We start from the raw sequence: 24007 nt of genomic DNA, 5'->3' as shown, positions 1-24007 counted from the left end.
ACCTGAAACCGTTCGGATATGAGGCAAAGCGAGCCTCAGCACAAATTCAGATCTAGGCAGGATGGCGATGCAGCCATAGTATTATCTTGAACAGCCACGAAAGACACAGTGGCTAACAAAGAACAGGAGTAAACACGTTTCAGGAGGATACTGTTCAGATTTGTCTCAGAGGAGTGAGGAAGAAAGGAGTTCAGCTGATCACTGGTGTATTTAATCTCATTTTTAGTTGTGCTTTTGCATTAATTATATAGATCTCAAGAAGGGGAGTGTGGGAATTCAGTTTCCTTCGTGTGGCAGAAACAGCTGAAGTCAATTTCCCTGTTTCAGTGAGTCATATTAAGTTGTTAAATGCTAACACTTCCAATTGTTTAATATTTAAACATTTGTTAAGCTATCAGACTCAGAAACAAATTTTAAAGAAATATTAATTTCTTTTTTTAAATATTAAAAGTTAGATCATGAATATTTAAATAGTTATTTCCTCACAACAATGAGTTAGTCTTTTAGATAAATATAGCACAGCATTTGAATGACCATTATGAATATTAAATCTGAAGATGCCACAAGTACAGATTATAAACATACTTTTCTGATAAATGATTCCTTTTTCTGTTAAACAGGGCAAACACTAGCAAGATTAATAATGCAAAAAAGTATAATTCTTTGTTAGGAATTCCCAGTCATCACTGCCAAAAAAGCATAAGCTCAAATGCAAATAGCAATCACCTCGAACAGATTATATATAAAAAAGCTCTGGCTGCTGTGGGACATTTAGAGATATCTTTTGTCATAAGAAACATGGAAAGCATGTGGGCTATAAAGCAAAAACATATGTATATTGTCAATAGCAGCACCTGTTCAATTACAGTTTATTTCAGTATGGAGAATTTAGTTCAGCCCCTAGATGGCAATACTATCAAACACTTTTTGTAACATGAGTACTTAATGATTAACAACGTGCGTTCAGTCATCCAACATACTCAAGGCAGCCATTAAAAAAATAACAAAACTGATTTCATTATAGATTCTTTTAATAAACATTTATGGCTTAGATCCTTGAAAGTGGAAGCGTTCAAACTGCCATAGCCAAAAACCTATACAGCCGAATGCAAAATTATGAACTGCAGGTTAAAGAACAGAGCTCAAATTGAAGTTCATGCTTAGCATAAAAATCTGGCATCAGAAATTATGTTGGCACAAAACATGATTAAAATTAGCTTTACAATTGGATGTGGTCTGTATTAATAGTTTTTATGAGGACAGTTATCTATTAGGTTTTCAAAACAGAAATTTTAAAAGACTAAAATTTACATTCCGTGGTTTGGGAGGGGGGAGTGGGAGAAAGGGAGCACACAACATTAAATTACTACCCCTGAAACGCTACACAGAGGCTCTCCGAAGGTACAAACGCATTCTTGCAAACACCATACAAAGAGCAATGGCTCTACTTTCTAATTAGCTGCATCCTCAGGGTGGGCTTTTGTGACAGCAATACTAAAAACCCCTTGATTTCTTTTCTTAAACAGAAAACTGGCATATTTTTCATCACCCTCTACCATTTTCCCACTAAACCCTAAGATTTAATTATTTACAATCCTTACCACACTTTGAAATGAAACAAGGATGGAGGGATTTCCTTGCCTGCAGTTCATCATGTTCTCTGGAGACTGCTAAACCATTCCTTCCAGGGATGACTTTTATCCCTGGCTCCTACAGATACTTCTTGAAGAGCAAACGGTTTACATGTATTTTTGTTTTGTTTGGTTTTGAAGTAAGCTCGGGGGACATACTCCCAGAATATGGAGTCACGTTTTCTCCCCCTGCACTGCTGCCATTGCCATTTGTGAATTTGCTCAGCTCCAAGGCTGATGCTGAAAAGAGGATGGACGGCAGTCTCAGTAATTCATTTTACGAATTACTTTATGTCCTCCCATGACATTTTCAGCCTAGAAATACTGTCCTGCTGGAATGGTCAAATATAAATAGCAACATACACCTTGCAAAGGATAGCAGTGTAACCTTTGGCTTCGGTGGACAACGACACAGCCTTAAACAGGCGCAGGAGCAAAATTATTGTGTGGAATATTCTCCCAGTCTTTGTCTGCAAAGCCATGAACTCATATATCCCATGTTTACACACTGCTAACAGGCCAGATTTCATTTACCATTAAAAGCAAACCAACAAAATAAAATTTTAATGTGAACATTAAGATGTTCGTAGACTGACTGACCATGAAATCTGATGGACTACAATCCCATGCTCTCCTTTCTCTGTCTCCTACTGAGAAGCATTCTCACTCATTCAGTCATTAAATTAAGAATAATCCAGCAAACATATAAGCATGTGCACTCTCACATTCCTCCTATAAGGCTGGTACTTTTAATGTAAACACTACAGAAACGGACACCTGAGGCAAGCTGTGAGGAGCCACTGTGATGTGATCCGTGCAGCGCAGCCCAACCTTTGACACGGCCCTTGCTTTTGACAGCCCCGTCCCCTTCCCTTGCGCGGCACTGGCAGCACCACCACTACTCCAGGCAGGACCGCACCTTTGTTCTTGCTCTGTAAAATGCTTCACGCGCTGCCAGTGGCAGCACAAGCTGTTAACAGCAACAAATACACTCCTCGGCTAATTCCACTCTTCTAACTGTAAATTAGGATAAAAGTTATTTAAAATAAAACCTTGTTTTAACACATTTTTCAAAACATAAAATGAGAGAACATGAATCATGAATAATGTATCCGTCAAGATTTGCTTCAGATTGCCTTTTTTGTTTGTTTATTTTTTAATTCATGAGCACAGAAGTCACTTAAAGTCTGGAAACAAATTAGCATAGTCTTTCATGCCGTTCAAAGGCATAATGCAAAGTGCTTGCCTTCCTCGCTACCTCTCGGTCCTCCTCCCAGGCACGGGCAAGGCTGCACAGCCTTCAAGGGTCTGATGATTTTACACTGCCTGCTGTGATTGCTTTTGACTACTTGAAGTGCCCCTAAGGTGGCAACAGGGTCAAGAGGTCTTTGTAGGTTGAAAATGATCAAAAATTAGCATTGATCTGTAGCTGCCAATAATACTCTGCGCGGGCGGACTCCCTGCACAAATGTTTAAACTGCATACAACTACACAACCTAGTCATCTTTGAATCTATTGATCTGATGAAGCAGCACTTTCTGGTGGTGTCACTCTGGGCCTTTCCTCTTTTTTCAAGGCAGGCCACCTTACCCAGTTGCCCAGGTCTCGGGGCATAAGTTCAAAACGTGACAGATACATCAGAAGATCTCTGAACCACTGAAGAGCTGCCCAACAGGCAGCTTGAGTATCTGTCCCTGCTTCACAGGTAGTCATCAAAACTCAGCAAGTCATCACCAGTCATGTTAAGGTTAGGTTCTGGTTTCTTCTCTCTCCCTGTCTTCACTTCGTACAGTAATCCCTATTTGGCAGGTATCTTCAATATCTGTTTAAAAAGATAGCTCATTCTTTCTGAGTCTCTAACTAAACTCAGTGGCATCAGACATTACTGCACTGCTAATGATAGTAGTGGTACAGGGATCCAAACCTTTTCTTTCATAACCCCCAGACATAAATGATAGGAAGGTAATTCAGCATGACATTCCCTTTTCTACAGAGGCAGAGATGCTGAACTCTCCCTGGACAAGGAAGGAGAAAGCTACGGTCTCCTGGCAGTCAGAATGTTAATCTGACCATCCTCCAATGCCAATTTTCAAATTCTCCATAAAGGAAGTCAAACAGATTCCTCCACAAGTGACAGAAGTGATAGGGAATGCTTGGGGTTTTACTAAGATACTCAATTTATCCTCACCTTTGTCGTTGTCCTCTTATCCATTTCCCCATCTAATGCAGATTCTTTGCCATTTTCTGCAAAGCACTGGGAGTGCCTCCACCTTGACTCTGATGTTCACTCTTATTTCCCAGCCTACTTCTTAGCCCCTGCCTTCACTCTAAAATTTGCACTGAGTTCATATTCATATGCAATCCCTAACTTGTCCTTTGGGTTGCCTTCCTTCTGAGGCTTATATCATGCACACAGTGGGTTTTTTTTTTGTTTAAAATAATCTACTCCGTTCCTAAAGCCTTATGCTCAAATTCACAAGGATATAACTTACGGATACACAAGTAATCTACGAGTCCCTTCCTGTGGCAGTGTGTACTGGAATATAAATTATTCCCATGGTAGTACTGAAAAATCTCAAAGGTTAGGCAAACAGAAACCAAAGTGTTACTCATTTTACCAGAAATTATCTTGCCTGGAGGTGACCAGAATTTCCATTTTTACGAGAAATTGGTGTTGCACTATTTATTTTCCTCCCAATTTGTGTAAAAAATAATTCTAGATTTTTTCATTAAATTTTTTGGTATCGCTCTTAAAATTTTACATTTTAAGAACTTGCCCTTCAACACATATGTTTCATTTTAAATCATTATTATATTATTTGTTTGTAATTAACAAATTACCCAACAGGCCAGCAGTAACATATACCACATTGGTGATAATTTTTACGGTATATAAAAAAACAAGTATTATGAAAGAAAACTAAATAAACATTTACACAAAAATTTTTAAGTTTTTAAAACATAAACTTTGGTTACATGATCATAAAATATTCTTTCCTTGAGATTCCTGGCAAACTTAATGCTTTTTTTTTTTTTTTTTTCAACTTTAAGATTGTTCTTGTAATTTATTTTTAAAAGAAATGGTAGTTTTGCCATCAACATCAGAGAACACTAGTCATCTATCCTCTGTGACTCCAGGTTCCCATCCTTTCCTAACAGTACCATGCTAGCAGCTTTTTTTAAGAAAAAAACCTAATTTGCACACCATGTTTCACCCAGCACACAACTGAATCATTTCCTACCTGAATAGTCCTACACGGGCTTGTGGACTATACCAGGGAGAAACCTTTAGAAACAGCAGTAATTTAAGTTTAAAATGTTCTGCAAACAGCAACAATTAATGCCTGATATAGAAATATTACATTGCAATTCATTTTCCTCCTTTCTGGCAGAGCATGGAAGGAACTGTGAATTGCATGCAGCTGAATCTGTCTAGCGGAGTTGGTGCCTATTTTCACAGTAGACAGTTTTCTTTCCCGGCATACCGGGGGGCCTGCTGCGGTCTCACCAAGCATCCGAATCCCCAGCTTTGACTGGAAAGCAAAGTACCACAAAGAAAACTAGGATGCATTGCACATTAAAATGAAATCAAGCACATTTAGCAAGCTGCGTTCAATCACTGTGTTGGCCTTTGGGTAACAGTACACTTGTAAACCACCAGCAATGTTGCACTTCTGCTGGTAAAATGTTAAAAAAGAACCTCTTTGGGCAAAGTCAACACTTCGTAGCCTTCTCCATGCTTTTTCAGTAAGATCTGATCTCTCCTCTCTTCCTTTTCTTTCCCCTCCTCTTGTCTTTTTTTTTTTTCTTTCTTTTCCCTTTTCTTTTCTTACATAATTATTTATTTAAAATTCATCAAACATCACTGAGTGCTACTTTCTCAAAAATGTATTTGCATCTGTATTTGTCTAATTTGTACTAAGACATATTGAAATCCAAAAAGAGATTTTTCTGCATGACTAAATAAATCAAATAAACCAAAATATCAATGACATGACATTCCACTATAGACACCATCTAGAGGACGATGTCAACATGTTTTCCTAACATTAATATTTTATCTCTAACAACACTCACAAGACCTACTGTATAATAAACTGTAGTTTTGAACCTTCTTTCTTTTTCTTTCCCCCACATTCTTCCACTTCAAACCATGTTTATTATTCCTCGTGATGAGAAAGTGATGGAGAAGGAGAGAAGCAGCTCTTTTTGTAAACTAGATACCTGACGGGACTGTTTTCCCCAAACTTTGTTTTTGGTCAGTTCAAATCTGACATCCTTACTTAACCTGAATGATACTTTTTGCTTTCAATAATCATTCTGGATATGAAGAACTAGACTTAGTTTCTCTTCAAAATAAGACAGGCAGAATCTGAAGCAAAAATTTTAATACTATTTATCTGAGGTACAATAAAGCATGAGATAAAATACTTAAATCCCACTGAAACCATTTTGTGTCACTCTCAGTAAAATGCACATATATTGTACGTTCTGGTCTTTAGCTGAGAGGGGCATGTTTTGTGGAAAGCTGGTGGGAGTGAGAGAGGATAGAGCAGATACATCAGCAAAGACTCCATGGTATATGAAATCCAGCATCATGTTAAAGCAATGTCAGACCCTATAGGACTGAGCTGGGACGTTTTTGTGATGTTCCAAATTCACACACTGCGTAATCTGGAATCTGCATAAACTCATCAAGGCATTGCAGGACTTGCAATTTGTTGTCTGCCTTGGACACGAGGGGAATGGGAATGAATGATCCTTCAGGTGGAGCTTTATAATCTGGGATAGAAATGCGTCTTCAGGGAAGCTAAAAAGCTAGGAAAGGCAAGCACACAAATGCTGGCTGGGGTTTGTGTCTCTACAGTTACAACTAGTGCACTCATACTACTGAACTCCAGGAATATGTTTAAAATAAGTACCACACGTAGTGCTCTTGCTGAGCAGCAACTTTCCATATGCTATTCGTCAACATTTAGGAGCGGTGTTCCTCTCATAGATTTGTTCTATGTTGTCTGTAGGCATGGCACAAGAAAGAAAAACCGCTGCCGCTGTAAAACAGCAGCTAGAGCCTAAGGGCTCAAACCTGCAAATGGTAGGGGGCACATCCCTTAACATGGAGCATTAGGGGGTTAATATTATATTTTTCCTAATGCCATAAACTGTATTTTCTATGTGATATATTGGCCGATGGCCAGAATGAAGCTAGATGCTTTTGTCAGAACAAACAAAAACTAGACTGCCACATCAGTGCAGTCCGCATCTTCTTAGTCTCAAATCCTTTTTTTTCTAGTAATGTCCAGAGTGGGAGGTGTTTTGCAGAAGGGCTTCTGTAATTTTAAACCAATGTAATGAAACCGTGGATGTTTTTGTTATCCATAAAAATGGATAATTTATGTACCTGAACTTCTCAACTGAAGGTATCTTGTGGCAATCAGTTTTGCTTTGTTGGAGAAAGAACATGCCCTTGTCATTATCAAATGTTTTGGCTCTAGGTTTCATTTGAAGTTTTGTTTTTAAAGCATTCACATTGCTCCTTTATGACATTTGTGACTACATGTATCTGCACCATAAGCTGCCTTCTTCATCTCCTTTCAAATTACATCATGTATGATATTGTGAAGAAAAGTGGCTCTGAACACTGTAAAACTTCTCCCATCTGATCTTAAAATGACCTGGGCACAGTATCTGAAAATTTCTATTTTCTGTAAAATTTGAAAAAGACAGTTTGGCTATGTTTTTGGTGTATGGAAAACAGACAGGGGAAACCCTATAAAACCAATTATTTTCAATTTTTGCCTTTGCACAATTCAACAGCCATAATGGGGAAAAGGAAATGTAAAGAGAAAAAAAAAATTGAAGAAAATCTTTAGGGGGACTTGTACAAGGACAATCTAAATTTTAACATAGATTGCAGGTGAACTCCCACATCAGTTTCCTTGAAAATGCCACTGAATGTCAGTTGTGCTCCATAAAATTAAGACTTTGCAGTTATAGATGACTTTTCATTGTAGGATCTCACATCATGTAACAAACATCAATTAATTAAGTCTCAGGATATCCCCCTGTGTTACTCTGTGCAGCTTCAGGAAACTATCATCATTGTTTTAGCTCCCATTTTACACAGGTACAATATACGTGTCATATTATTGTTAAATGCAAGCTTACTTTATTCCCTTTTCTCAGTCATTCTGAGTCCTTGTCTCTCTCACCCAACACATGCAAAAAGAGCAGTTCTAACTGCTGCTAAGTAGAGGAAGATAACACAGCCTCAAGGCAATTCACAGCTTTAAATCCCTGCTTTCTGCCAACACAATGGAAAATAAAAGCAACATTTTAAAGGAGACTAAAAGGTTTTTACTTCCTACTGTTTTATTTTTTGTCTCTGCCCTGTATTGAACAGTCCTAGCTTTTCATTCAAACTTTGCCTGCTATGTGTGTAATCACTTCTGAGAGATATTAAAAGGTAAGCATAAACAATTTACTTGCAGCTACATTATAAAGGCCGAAGTTTAGTCTGAATATGTGGTTGAACTTAAAATGTCACCTTTAAAACGAACTGGGTATTTTAAAAAATGATGGGCCCAAAAGTATACAACCCCCTATCTCTTGAAAGGCTTTCCTTCGCCAGGTTTTTCATTCCTTCCCTTAATGCTTTACACTTCCTACATGGAAATACCTGCTCTCCCAATAGAGACAGGCTGAAAGTAAATGGAAGTGTGCAGGTAGCAGTTAGGGAAAGGTGCAGCCCCATTATGTCAATCCATGCCAGGACCGAGAGACAAAGAGATTCGCTCTGCACCTTTTTGTAGAGAGCAGTCACTCTTAGCAGAAGGCCAGAAGCAGACTGCTTATGCAGGTAGGGATGCCCTCTCTCTCTCCTGTAGCTGGAGGAAAGTTCAGCCTATCTTCTGAATGAATATTAGCAGGGGATATTGATTAGACGTATATTTAGGTGTACGCTTTGGGGACACATTCCTCAGCAAAGCACAGCTTCCCATCAAAATACTGACAGGTTCAGCAGAGATCTGACACCTTCCTTCCAGCACTTGCGGGATGTTCCCCCAAGTTTGGAGTGGGGGATTGCTACAGGGGATCCCTGCCCCTACTGGTCATATAAGCTAGTGGAAAGTCTCAACAAGTAGCCTGAAAAGCCCTCTGTGTCACATGATGGTAAGAACAAAAAAATCTTGTTTTCCCATTGCAGCGGCTATGGACTGCACTGTTGATGAAAATAATGAGGTCCAATAAAGACTAAGTTTTATATTGTTATGTCCCTTAGCAGCTATGTCTTGCCATATGAAGGCTCAGAATCAACTACATGCCAAGAAAAGAGTTCAAAAGAAGACAGGAAGAAAGAGTGGTTATAGATTTTGGTGGGGTAACTGGGACAGAAGCTGCTTGCAGGTTTAATGTCTTAAAACCAAGTGATGCCAGTGGACTGATGAACTTCCAGATCCTCCTAGGATCATATGGCTACAGTCCTCTCTAGCTTAAGCCTCTTAAGGCACAAAGTCGGGAAGAAACTCACCTTGACACAGCATATGAAGCAGTGTCTGCAGACTGCCCATTCCCATTTTTTATGCTGTCAGACTAACACTAAATTCAAATACCTACACAGAAAAGTAGACAGACAAACCTGCTACAATATGAACAGGAAAAGCTGCTAGCTAGCATCACTTTTAAATGTTAATGCATAAATAAAACAGAATTTTTAGTATGTCTTTTCATATGGTTACACATTCATTAGTCCTTTCTAGTGTGGCTTGGGCTTCCCAGTGCAAAGCTCCTGCCAAAAGGGAAGAAACTCTGAGCTGCTTGTGATTTGTACTAGCAAGATGCAGTAGTTAGAGAAGAAATGAAAGATGTACATACTGAAATATTACATGAAAACTGAAGTATAACAAATTTAGTTCAGATTCTGTATTTTCCTTGGATATTTAAGTTACTTTGGGAATTAAAATAGATAACCAAGTCAACAGGTACATAGGCTTAGCACAAAACAAATTGTGCTGGTTTCAGAATTGAAAACATCTTTACAGCACATTATTGACTCCAGCATATTAACTTGTAAATCCACTAGTTTTGCTGTCTCATCTATTGATTAGCTGCATGTATGCATGTTATAAATGAGCAATCCAAAAAGAAATTACTACAATTCAGTCATTTTGGGCCAGACTTGTAAATGTATTCAAGTGCTCAAAGATGAAGATAGGCACTATGGGAAACAGTCAGAGCTCCTACATTCAGACACAGAACTTGTGTAGCTAGTGTTCTCAGTTACTTTCTATACTCTGTGCAGAGGAACAGAGGTTCCTCCAAAGGGAAAGTCAGATATTTATGTTCAACTTCTGTTTTGAATAGCCCTTCAGAGGAGCCTCACTGTCTCTCAAGACAGATTAGACAGACTAGCCTACATTGGCCATCTAAAGTAAGTTTTTAGAATTCAGAGTTGTGACTTTTGCTTAAATTCACTTAAGACTCAAAGACCCAAGCCAGTGACAACATTTTCAATCAGCACAACGTAACAGACCATACAGGTGAACTCCTTGTTTTTTCTTAAAGTGAAACAGAAAACTACTGATAGCTTCAGAAGTTAAACTGCAGCTGTTTCAAAACACTTCAAAATCAACAGAAGCTTCCTTTTGCTTTTTCAAGGATCCTGGATCAGGGTCTTTGTGACTAGGAGAACAAAACTAAATGCTGTATGTAGATGGTATTCAACCAGAACAGGGATTGGGTTTACTTAATCCATGATACTGAAGCAAATATCCCTGACTCCTAATTTCAATGCATAGGTCAACATGTTGGCAATGATCTTCAGTCTGAGACGATGTTACTCAAATCAGTGGGTTTAAAAACACCCTCAAACCAAATATCATTACAGAGGTTTGTTAACAAAGCAATTGAAAGTGTTGTGATGCTTCTATGCAGGACCAGAAAGATGAAAAAATACAGTATGCTAAAGAACTGTTGCAAATTTTTGTCTCAGAAATGTCCTATTTTAAAAGCCACATGTTCTCAGCTCTGTTTGTTCTCAAACAGGGCACTGTATTTGACATCAAAGCAACTGGAGCTCAAGCTATTGTGTTACCTGGTGGAAAAGGTGATGTTTTTCTCCTCATTTGCTCTCAGGGTCTCTATTCAGTCTTTTTAGGCCATGACTTTCCAGTAACATTAAGCACAGCACTTAAATATATCACTGTCTTAAGCTACAACTGTAGCATAAATCTCATGATCTGTTGGTACATCACGGATCTAGCATTTCTAGCACAGACTAGCATTAGAGAAAATCTAAATTATCATCTGTCTTGAACCCCTGAAGAGAAAACAATAAAAAATAATTTTATGATGCCATAATGACAAGAATACTACTTCACTTCATCTGGGAAAAGATGACTTCCAGACTTCTCATTAATTCTTTTTTAAAGCCTGTTGAAATATGAGAGCTCTGCAAAGTTTCATTCATTTTGTTTGTGCACAGCAAAGTTTTGTTTATAGCAAAAATACAGAAAATTTATCACTGCAAGGAGTCCACTTCCCTCACTCTCTTGCTGTATTAAATCTGCATTTGCAATTCTGATTTTGTGGGACAACTGTAAACTTGGTGCCTTTTTTTGCAGCCACTAGAGTAGCATCGCCACACTGCATGAAGGATTTGGCTCAGGCTGGAAACTCTGATCTGGATGGGGAAAAAAGAATCTGTGCATTCAAGCCTGCAGCAAATGGACCTGGAAAAATACTTGGAGCAAAATTCAGAAGCAAAATGAGTAGTGATTTGTGATATGCCCCAGTAGGTTAAATAGATACCAGGACCTCTGTTCATCTTCTCTGTTGTGAATATATGACTCCTAAGAGTCATTTTGGCTCATGGACCATACCCCAGCAGTAACATCGTCTCTATGTTAGGGTGGTGTGGGCACAGAAGCATTTAGAAGACACACGTGCTACATGAAGAAGGAAGGTGGAGCAGCCATGGATTAGTTTAAAAAAGACATCCTACAGCTGAAAAGTCAAAGTGCTTAGGGGAGGCTGCTGTGCTGCAAGTCCAGCTGCTGCTCTTGCACCAGTCATAGGTTGCTTTAAGTGGACATGTAAGTGCTTGTTTGTCTCCTAAGGCTTTACCTGCGTAACTACACAGCCTCCAGTAGTATAAGACATTTAAAGGACGTTACCTGACTGAAGCAGAGTCCTGCCTGTTGTAAGGACTGCAGGACCCACAGAGTATCTGGAAGTAGAAACAAGTTCATAACAAAAACCTGAAAGAGACATAAGTTATTGTCTATGAGACCCTCAGGATGGGAACTAATTCCTGCTCCCTATATGACTACCATAGTCTCTAAACGTGCTCTTAGAAAGGAAGAGTTGTGAAGGGAAAGGAAGGGAGGAAGAAACAGTTTCCACAGTTTTGGTGGAAGGAGTAAAGCAGCCTGCAGTTGCCGGAGGTATAACAGATGATGTTTGATGCCTAAAGGCTGTAACATGGCACCTGCTAATAAGGTGAGAAAAAATTCTCTGAATCTGGTAGCGACTTTGGCAGGGGTTCTCCCAGCAAGCCCTCCACTTAAATGGGTAGAAACCTTCTCTCCATGCTCATAGTTTTTCTTGGCACTCATAAAGCAGTTCAATGAGCATATCCTTTCCTAATCTACCAGCCCGTCAGATGCTGGTGGAGGGACATCTGTACCAATCTCTAAAGACTGAAGAGATTTTATTTGATGAATGCTAAAGAAACAGACTTAAAAATACAATACAGTTTTTACAGTTAAACAATAAAATCCATCCAGTATGGGTGCACGTGAGTAGAGTACAATACACTTAGATGTTCCAGATCCCATTTGCCTTGCATTTCTGTAACTTTGGTCAGATAAAAAGTTCAAGGTGCTGAGGGAAATATTGATAGTTTGTGATGGGATAAACTGATAAATTGGACTTTGTTTCCTCCTAATACAGATTACATGTAAACTATCTCCAAGCATTGTACATATGAAGTTTTCAGACTACCATCCTCACTAGAGTCTACTACTTTCTGCCTTTGGTTTCTTTGGAAACCAACCAGCCAGCCAACCAACCATGAATTACTCATGTTTTGGTGCTTTCACTTGTGATCATACTGGTACTGAGAAGCAGGAAGAACAGATATATAGACTATTTTGAACTTTACTGAATCTGATTAACTCTCTGGTTTGGCCTCAATTTACATTTGTCAAAAGTACATTGTCATCTTTTCCGTGTTCCACACACAAATGAGATCTTCACACAATTCAGAAACTGTGCTAGGTTTGAAGACAAATGCAAGAGCTACCTGTCAGCTCATTCACCAACCAGCCAACCCAGTCAGCTAACTTGCAATCTCCCATTTGTCTGTTCGACATCACTCAGTTGTGTTTTCAACGTTGTCAAAACGCATTTCAACCAGTGTGAAGATCCATCAGGAAATGGGGGCCCTTGCAAGGGTGTGGAAATTTCTGTCTTCAAAGGTTCATGGGCAGGGGAAGCAGCAGCTCCACCTGCTCAGCAGACCCAGAGCAATGTGGTTCAAGCGAGGGAGAGATCACAGCGGTGGGGTGCAGGACCTCTTGGGTTCCAGCAGCCACTTCTACAAAACTGGTACAGACCGCTCCGAGTGCACCTCCCCTGAACCACCACTGTGCACGCAGTCAGCCACACCCCAAGCTGGTAACGTGGCTGTGCTAGGGTATTTTACCAAAAGGTCTGGCATATTTGGACTATTAAAATCTGCACATGGTTTAAAGTAGAAGTGGTCAAACTCAATATTCCAAATAGCATTTATTATAAACTTACGTGATTTTTTTCCTCTTTGTATGGCCATCTCAGAGTTTTTTCTTTAAAAACTGAATAGTTGGATGAGTGCTTTTGAAATGAAATCTCATTGGCTAATTATTCACTTATTTACAATTTAATTTCCACATTGTATGAATCACCAGAATCAGTCAGTAATGCATCCGCTGACGGGATAACTACTTTCATTTTGGTTTTAATAAAAATAAGTCACAGCTATTTTTAAGAAACAAATTTTTTAGGATTACTAACTCTGTTAGTAAAATTCACAGAGCTTTTGAGCTTTGAAACCGTTTTAATACTCTGCAATTCTCCAAACAGTCTGAAAAACAACAGAAAGTCCCATTATGACCCAAAGAATAAAAACAATGCTTCAATTTGAAAAGAGAGTCACATTTTGGATTCCTTTTTCATACCCAGTTAACTTTATATACAGTTACAGTATAATGTGATAGTAAATTTATACCCCTCCATTGTCACCTGTTCAAAATGCATCGGAATATTCAGTATTTTCTTTCTGTTTTTAAATTTCCATCAAAGCCTGTGTGAGAACTGGAATAAATAAGCAGCCACGTTTTCCCATACTGGAAAAGTTCCAGAAGGGAAAGGGCTCTTGACATTACAGAGCTAAAGGAGTTTTCAAGACACTTTCTATTTCCATACTCGTTCTTTTGTATGCTAGGTTGCCTGCCATTATGTTTATGTAATTCTGACAGTGTTCTTAATGACACACTAACAGATTGTAAAACACGCTGCTGGCATTTACTTGTTTTTTATATTTTTAAAACAATGTCCTTCATGTAACAGTAGTTAAGCGCGGCAGAAGGACATCATTAGAGCCATGGTTAAACTGTAATTTACACCATTAGGAAGGCAGGAGCAATTTTTATTGCCTGGCAATTTTCTTGCTGAAATATTTGGACCATATGGCTCAATTTGTGTAATAACCTTAATTTCAGCACCCTTCAGGTCTGCCTCCATCTCCTACGGAATGGTAAAATGCGGTTTAGCAGAAAAGGCAACTGTCTATACTTAGAGAGTTGAGATTAATAACATGTCACGTCCTGTTTTTGGTGAAGGAATTCGAACAGCAGCCAGATGGTATCTCTACAAATAACTGTCAGGGGTCTTGATCTAATCAATACAATGTATTAATACATCTCCCTTCGCTGCTTCTCGAGGGGCTAGCGTGCAACATCTGGAAAGATTGGGGGGACCGCCAAGTAGAAAGCTGATCCTTTTCAGAATCAAACTGAGCCCAATTAATTTTTCATGTATACTTGATAACTGTTTCATAATGAGCTATGCGTCTTGACGGAGTTAGGGTTGGCGGCATGAGCGGTTTGCGCTTCCTATCCCCATTCAGTCCACTTACAGAAACCAACCCATTAATCAAACTATCTGGCATAAAACTGAAATCTCAGCTCAGCAAGAGATCAATAACCATCCTTAAAAAAAAAAAAAAAGGCAACAACAAAGACCCCACCACAGAACAAGGCTTTAGTGGGCAAAAGTATCCAGGCATGACATTAGTAATTACTTTAACAAAAACCAAAACTCAGAACCATACCCACCTGACAGGCACCTATAACACAGAATTTAATATTAGCTTCCTGTCAAAAAGTAACATTTAAGTCCATTAAAAATACACTGCCATTCTGCTTTCTAGATACAGAGACCATCTGGCCCCTATTCACCATAATTGCTATTATAGTCTCAAAAATAATATTTATATAGTGCTGTAAATTAACAGACAGACACCCATTCCCACTTCCAAAGAGCTTTCTGTTGATAAACTCATGTTTTAGTGCTGTGCAGGAATTAGGGTCTCGCCCCCTAAAAAAAGAGTGTGGCAAGATTATACATGCATTCCAGTGCTTTTTGTAAAGTCTGAAAGGAGGAGAGAGAGAGGTCACTTGGCAGGCAGAAAATGGGAAACTGCAACAAGCATAGGGGAGAACGAGCTTGAATAAGGTTGTGAAGCTGAGTGATGGGAATGGATTCAAAAGGGAGCAGTAAAGAGAAAGGACAGGAGGTCAGCTGAGAATACTAAACTTATCTTGCATAGGACACCCAACGGCTGTTTGATGAGAATGACTTTGGTGACTGTAGACCTGGATTAGATTCAAATGGAGTCCCCAGCGGTACAAGGCTCTATATTATATTACCCATTCCCATGAGTCATATGGCTTGCTCTTGCTTTTTTTAAAAAGAGGATCTGTTTATTAAAATTACACACTCCTTGTTAAAATTCCCTATGAAATATAAGCATATGACATCACACTTCTCAGCCAATTTGAATAAAAGACCTTAGCTCTGGAGGGGAGTGGAGCAGGGGCATGGGATGGGAGGGGTGGGGAATGGCCTTTCTAATTATCAGCTGAAGAATTCCTGTATCTGTAGCTGTTGGGCATGACCCCGGGGATTTTAGGAAGCTGCCCTATGACTTTACCAACAAAGAGAGTTACCTTGGAGTTGCCTGATATAACCACTTAAGAATGTTGGTTAAATGTGAATTAAAATCTAGTCAAATCCAATTAAGCATTTTTAAACAGATATCTAATTTGAAAAACAGCTGTACATATTATCCAACAAATTTCTGCCTCCTCCTCCTCCATTTTTATTCCCTACTTATATATGGAAAAGCATCTGTAGCATACCAAAACCTTGTTTTTAAAGCAGATTTAGTGCAGTCACACACAACAGGACACAAAGGGAAGAATGTCCCTCATATTATATCTTCCTATCAAATTATACTTAATAAGGTGAGGATTTGTGGGGGTTTCTGTTTTGTTTATTTTGTTTTTACAAATTAGAAAACACTGTGTTTTTCTACACTGCCTGATTAGCTTAATCTTATTCCCACAACTGAAATGCAAGACTTGCAGAAAAAGATGGTAGAGAAAAGCATAAATATAAAGCATATATAAAAACATATACAGAGAAACAGCATATGGAGCATTTATACAATCTCATTTTAGGCATCTATCTTTAGGCTTTGTCATGTGGTCATCTATTCTCTTATGACTGCAGGTGCACAAACTGAAAATGTTACCGCTTCCAGACTGCTGCCCACCACCATCTTTCTGTCAGAGGGTACCATCTTTTAAATCTGTCCACCTGCATAATTCCATTGTGTGGGTTAGGAAAGACCAGCTGATTAATCATCTTAAAATCAACCACCGTCTTTTGACTGACGCATGCCAGTAGTGGCACATAAGTGCACTAGAGGAAAGCAGTCTCGTGTGAACGGTTGCAGCCCAAGGACGGTAAATGTCCATGCCTTAGATTTTCTGGAGGTTTCATGGTCTATAGAGGACATTCATGCTCCTAACTAGGTTAGATGCCTGAAGTCAGACATTGTAAATATCCCTCAAAAGACTTAATTCTACATGTGTTGCACTCATCAAAAAAAGACCTATGGAATGGGTGAAAACTGGATCTTACACAAGGAGAAACCCAAGGATAAAATATACCAGATATTTCCAAATAGGTAACTAATTTATTTGTAGAAAAAATTACCTATTGATCCAGGCACTCCGGTCTAGTCAATCTAGAGTGTGCTATTAGGTATGATCAGACATAACCCTATCAGTGTTTTTAATTCTAGTCTGAAAATTTATCGAAGGGCACAGTTATGTTAACTTCATGTTGCACACTGAATTAGGGAGAAATTATTCAAGAAAAAATGTAATGAAATAAACCCCTTTGCTGTAGCCTTCACTAATTCAAATCACCAGTTGCCTGACAACATATTAAGACCTCACAGACACCAGATAAAGCTTTCCCTGCTACCTCACATCCTAACTTGCAAGGATTCTTTTGTTCTTGGCCGAGTTCCAGCAAGGTCTAAAGCTATGTTTCTGTGGCTGCCGAAAGCATCCAGGAGACACTGAAGTGGCCTTGGTTACAGCAAGGATGGCATAAACAGAAGAGCTGAAGCCTCTCTCTCTCTCACCATTCTCATCCAGTTCTATTACCACAGTACTTCAAAATCATCGAAGTTGTGCAACAATCCATTTCATCCTTTCTGCTCTAATTAGGCAATTCTACGTGTCTGTCTTGATAGGTGGGGCTTACTGAAGCACCTAATCAGTTTCTGGAGGGGCATCATAGTGCCAATCCAAATGCTTATTTAAACAGAGCTATAGTGCCAAAGCCAGCATATTCTGCAGCAGCATGGAAACAACAGAATCTGTGAGACACAGATTGCTTCACATGCTCTTTTTTTTTTTTTTTTTTTTTTTAGCAGCCTTCAATGTGAAGGAGCACTTGTCCTGTATTCATCCTGTGTAAGCTTAACAGGTCTAGAGATTAAAACATGGGAAGCATTTTATATTATTGGGTTTTCCTGGCAAATAAAACAATTACAGCAATTCCAGTACAAGCCCTTCCTGAAACTGTGCTAACGAGGCTTTGAATCTTAAAAACTGCATTTAAATCAAATGATTCATTTGCAAACCCATCACATATAGCACACACATAGTAGGTGTGGGTCATTTCATTGGAATTAGAAAGCAAATGTCTCTATACTTGAGAGGTCACCAGTTGTTGTAAGTTAAAATCTTTTCACTGTTAGGCATAATTAAAATACTCTAACAGTGGTTTCAGTAATTTAAACATTGCAGTATTGTTGTAATATTTTTCTAGGCTTCAAGAGTTCACAATTGTTTGGTCCAATCAAACCTGGGAACACTGGAGAAGTTATCACCCATCAAGGTAATTACTTTCAAGTTGAAATAATTACTCCATCAATGTTAATGGTCTTTCAACTTCAATAAAGCACTCACCTGCCGATAATCACAGCTAACCTCTTGCTCTCATGCAATTCCCTCTCTATTTAGCAGGTTATATTACAGCCGTTAGAGTGGTCACTTGTCCTGAACAGCTGCTGAATTTCACTTTGATCGGCTGTGAACCATAAAAAAATTAGTCATCTGTGTATGATTTCCCCCTAACCCATAAGCCCTTGCAGAGCTAAGGATATGATCTTTTGGCTGTATTAGGGCACTGCTGAGCAGCCATCTTGTTTCTGGTTGTGGCTACTTTCCACTCACTAACAGCAGCACAGTAGCCTAATTAACTTTTGCCCTCCACTGCTGTTTACAGCTTTCATTCTTTGCTAAGTAGCACATCTTCTGAATTTATGGCATGTGCAGGGATTCCTCCATTTACTCTCATCTTGTTTTCTTAGAGTGCAGTCCATTTCCCAGGCATCTGAAATAGGCATGTATAAAAAAGTTTCACCAGTTCCTCTCCTTAGCATATTTTTTCTTATTCTTGTGGCTATGATCTTCATTCCTTCTTCTATAAGGAAGTTGTCACATACAGTCCCGCATACTGCATTACTGAATAATGTTATGTACGAGGAAGTTGATAACTATGTGGTATCTCACCTCTAATGCTGCCAAATGTTCACTGGTCTATATGAGGAAACAGAAATGAAGGATCACACACGGATGTATTAAGTATTTCTGAATGTGATGAATAGAAAGAAAAATAACTCTGGATGCAAGATTCCAGATATCTGTAAAATGCTGCATAGGAGGCATGTGTATATGGCAGTACTGGCCACTTAAGATTATTTCTGATATATATTTTATATAGGGTTTTTCAGCAAGTAGACTTTATTTATTATTTTTACTCTGGTTATATATTCGACATACAAATTACTGTCTGGTTATAACAACATAATCATGCAAGCCAAAGCATCATCCTCCTACCAAAGTCTCTATTATTATTGCTATTCTGCAATATGTCTACAGATTTCCCTACCACAGATGAAGCATCTGCCAAGAGGACCTTGGCCAGTGTAGTTATATACCATCTCCCCAAATAATGAAAGGTAAGCCAACATATGTTCTCAACTGTTAGCATAGCTGTATCCAAACCAAAGGCTTTGTTGGTGCAGTGATATCAGCTAAGAGTCACGTTAATTTTTTACACCCCAAGCTGACATAGCTATGCCAAAAAAGCCTTGTAGGATAAATTTGGCCTGAGATCCTCATACTGCAAAACACATTGTGAGTAGACCTGTGCTTCTAGGTAGGCACAGGTGTAGGATTTCCCAGGAATAAGGCCTATAATGCTTACGCCTCTCTCTCGCATTTGGTAACAAGCCCGTTGTACTTTTAGTTACACTCTGCTGAGGCAGATTTGACACACCGAGGCCTTGATCTGACATAATAATAATGGGGGTCACTGCCCACAGCAGGCAGAATTTTTCTTTATGATCCTCATTTCTGGATGCTTTTCCTTCTCCAAGCACATTCTAACAGCTGCATATTCTTATACTTTTTACCCATCATCTTGGCTTTGAATGCTCCTGCTCATGATAAACAACCAAATACTTGATATAATTGTCATGGGAGAAACAGCATTACACACCCACAAAACATCTACCAAGGAAAAGTCCAAACTTACCTACAGCTTTACCTCACAACAATATTTGGAATACAACAGTTAAAGACCTGTGATGCTTTGATGCTCTTTGGCAGGTACTAGCTTTATAATGAAATCAGCTCTGGGTCCTATGTTCACAAGCTTAAGCCCTAAGTTCACAAGAGTGAGAAGCTTGCTTTGACAATCTAGTCACTTTATGCAGATTTCTGTAAATGAGAACTTACTGTCAATCCATTCCTCTATAAACACATCTGTCTCTTGTTAATGCTGTCAATAAGACACTAAATATCATTCTTGTTTTAAAATGAACTGCGAAGACATTGTGAGAGACACTTGTACTGCCGTAACCAGTCTTGACTTTGCTCTGCAAATAAACCAGAATGTCAGTTTAACTTGCTGTCACCTAACATCTGTCACAACACTCGTGGCCAAACAAGCTAGGGAAATGGGTGACACTGCTCTTTAAGTGCAAAGCATCAAAATGGCTCACGTGTACTTGCTTCTAAGCAGGGAGATCCTCCTTTCGTTTGAGTTGCAGCAGCTTTTGCTCTCAGAGCTGAGTTCTCTTTTTTATCTCCATAGGCAGCGTAAAATTTCAAGGGGTCAGCGATAACCTTAAGGTACTGGACAGCAATACCTTTGACACATTAATTCAAATACAGATTAATGCACCTTAACTGGGGAGTGAATAGCTGCATTTTGGGAAGGTAGAGTGGATAAGTCTGTCAAATCGTTTGAAAACCCAGAAGATGCTTCTAATTTGGCTCTGGAAATGGATGGAAACGAAGCCGTCAAATAGAACAGTCTGCAGGGATATTAGCAAGAGCTTAATTTGTATCCTGCAGTGTCACAAGGATTGTATTTCTACTTTAGGTTTTGGTTAAGCTTTATGTCCTGTGGCAGGCAACCAGGGTGCAACCGACAAGAGCGGGTGGTATCGGCTACTGTGATTCTAGTACTGCTTTTTTTCTGGAATAATCTAATGGGATAAGAATGGAGTATAACAGATTAAATAAAGGACCGAACTCATTGCTCCTTAATACTTTAAGTCTTGCTTGTAACATGGAAGCTTGTGTGAGAGAATGACTAATGGCGTATCCCACGAGGGAGCTCCAATAGAGATGCTTTAGGAGATTAAATGATTTAGCCTAGTACCCCTGAAAGCTATATTTTAAAGGGGCAGAAGTTTAATCATTGGAATGCTAGTTCCTTCAATAAAATTACATTTTAATTAAAGTGTCTCATTCACAAAGCTACAGTTAAGGGTATATCAGCAATTTCATGATAAAATTCTATTTTTAAGGGGTTATAACTTTGAAAGTTGGTGTCCAGGTTTTTGCCTGCTGGGATAATTGACCTGACCTCCTGAAGATATCTTTGATAACAGGACTCTGTGCACTTCACGTCAATAACTTTGATTCAAAGCTTTAGCTGTTCTGCTATATTCAGAAGAAGCAGGATGCAGATCTCAGCTCCTTGGCATAAATCAGCCACAACTCTGTTGAGTTAATGTAGTTGCAACAGCTTAAAGGAAGTGCAACTGATGGAAAAGCTGTGCAGAAAGATTTCTCCCCGAAAGGTAGTATAATATTTAAAAATAAAAAGGGTAGCAAAAATAATAATTGATAAATGTTCACGACAAAGGACAGTAGGAAAAACATGCAAGTCAGCTTCACTGCAACACTAGTAGAACAGCTATACATATGCTGCCAGAATGTAATTTTGGTTCAAGATAGTGTTTGGAGAAAATAAAGGATTTTGGAGCCAGGAAAATACTAATTCAGTAAATAATAGCTTGTTAATTTAAAAGGCTTTTAACTGATGCTGTTAAAGAAACTCACTATGGCAACATTATTTAAAAGGCCATTTTGGTAGGTTTTATTACCCACAATACAACCATCTTGGACATTTTCTGTTGTTGTTGGCATGCTTAGAAGACATTGCAATGCATGACCAGCCAGGTCAATTCCGATGCTCAGCAACACATTGCGTGCTGCTGAAGCAGAGTATTAGGAGAAGCCCTGTCATTTCACTGGTTTTGAAATCTTATGTGTCACATCACAATTATGATTGTGATTATTTTTTTTAAAACAAGTTAAGGGAGCTAAGTACCAAAATCCTGCTGAAGTTCAATAACTTTGAAATCCCAATCTACTTTTTAAAACCTAACATACTGTACAATGCAAATGCAACTATTTCAGAAGCCAAAAGTATATATTCCTATAATTCAGTTCAGGACCTCTTTTCTTTGTCAGAAAAAGACGTGTTACAAACTTAATCCATTTAGGCTTCCAGGAAGCTAAGACACAAAAGTGCGTGGGAACCATATGATCACAAGAGTATGTAAGATTACTGAACTGGAAACTTCTCCCACCTTGGCATGTCAAGATTTGTCTAAGGGACTTACTTAAAGGTTACTATTGGGTATTCCAGAGGAAGCTCTTTAGGATCCTACTTGAATGTCAGATACTTTATAATTGGGGTAATTAAGAATTTAGGGGATTTCTGGTGTTATTCAATACAAACATGTCCTATGAATATAATTTAGGGAAAATTCTAGGCTTATGAAATTGAGGTGGCACTGCTGAGAAAACTCAACTTTATTACAACCTCCTTAAACATTCTCTAAAACTTATTTTCAAGAGACAGTCAAGTACAGCATCTATCCTACATGGAGCAGTTCAGTTCAACTATCGGTAAACTGTCTTTCTATAGAAAGACTAGAATGTAATATATAGATGGGAGAAGCAATAGTAACTGCACAAACCATAACCACTTCTTTCACTGTTGTACATAACATTGTTGGTCAGTTCACAAAACAACCTGCCCTTTCCTGAGTCTGACCCTCCACATACTGAATAGAAATGTAATATTTCCAGACATTCATGTTTGGAAGGTCTCTTGAAGGGAAAGACATGTTAGCAGTGCAAAGTAACATTCTAATATAGGTACATGTAATGAAAGTAAAAGTAGATCTGCTTTTATTACTGATGAATTATGAGGGGAACATGCAAATGTGTGGCATATATGAACTATGTAATTACTAATGAATTCATTCACTTTGTGATGCCAACTGAATCACAAAACTAGAATAATATACGAGGAGGACTGATTTTGTTGTTCTTTGTGCAGATTCTGTGAAACTAGTTCAATAGTTAGACAAAAAGCTCAGGACAGTATTTTCAGAGCGAGGCTGACAAAGTTAGATGCATGTGTTTAATTCCTCCAGACATGACCCACCTAAGCTTTCAAGTAATCTACTTGCCTCTACCAGGAATTAGATATTAATGTGAAAAGTTTCAGTCTGCATTGGGCCAAACACCAAATTTAAACCAACAAAACTACTGGCAGTTGGAAACCCCACTTTTCCAATTGGTGTTAAATGAGATTTTAAAATACCACAGAGATCAAAGCAGAGTAAAAACAACTTAAAACCGGTTTTATCGTCCAGTCTTACCGTTACAGTTAGTGCTGTAACAGCTGGGGAGCTAAATGTTGGATCGCTGCGTTTTTCTTGATAGACTACTCGATACAGAGATATAACCCCATTGGGAGACACAGGCTGGGTCCAGTTCAACTGCACTGAGTAGGCACTTGTTGCTTGTGCCCAAGGGGCTCCCATGCCCCATGGGGAAGCCTCCAGAGTTTGGGTTGAAGCCCACAGGCTGTCCACTGACCCCACAGCATTTTGAGCTCTGACACGATATTCGTAGCGAGTAAAAGGCTGTAGAGCATCGGAAGCATCAATAAATTCCAAAGCTCCTTCAGCCCAGATGAACAAAAGCAGCTCTTCTTGACTGCCCACAGGACGTCTGAAATGAAATCAAAGGCAATGTGTTTAAAATTGAGAATAACTTTAACAGTCCCATGGTAGTAGATCCTGAAGTTCTAAGTTCAACCTGTACCTCAGAAAAGTGCAGAACTTATTTCTATACATTACACACATACAAGGAATTGCCTGTCTATCTTTGCATCTTAAAAGCATTTTCCTGAACTTGTCTTAGGTGCTGAGTAGTGAAGAAGAGATTTCTGAGGCAATCATTTAATTATTTTCCTTCATCTAGAAGAATACCATAAAACATGTCAAACAAGTGTGCTGTCACAGTCTGTAGTAGCAGAGTAGGAATACAACAGCATATTGTCCTTTTAGGATAGAACACATCAGATATGAG

At 38.8% G+C, this 24007-nt stretch overlaps 1 protein-coding gene across 1 annotated transcript in view; it reads right to left on the bottom strand.

Annotated features, from left to right (window-relative positions):
• USH2A (usherin) overlaps positions 1-24007 on the bottom strand; it is a 391921-nt gene that overhangs the window by 31295 nt on the left and 336619 nt on the right. The window contains exon 60 of the mRNA XM_087774988.1: positions 23293-23647. Within this exon, the coding sequence (XP_087631114.1) occupies positions 23293-23647 (355 nt within the window). The remainder of the gene's footprint in view (positions 1-23292; positions 23648-24007) is intronic.

This window comes from Nipponia nippon, unplaced genomic scaffold (assembly GCF_047370975.1).
Source record: "Nipponia nippon isolate SJK-2023a ecotype South Korea unplaced genomic scaffold, ASM4737097v1 scaffold_4, whole genome shotgun sequence".
NCBI classification, from domain to species: Eukaryota; Metazoa; Chordata; class Aves; order Pelecaniformes; family Threskiornithidae; genus Nipponia; species Nipponia nippon.
Note: the sequence above shows the minus strand (reverse complement) of the source record. Positions and strands in the feature narration are given on the sequence as shown.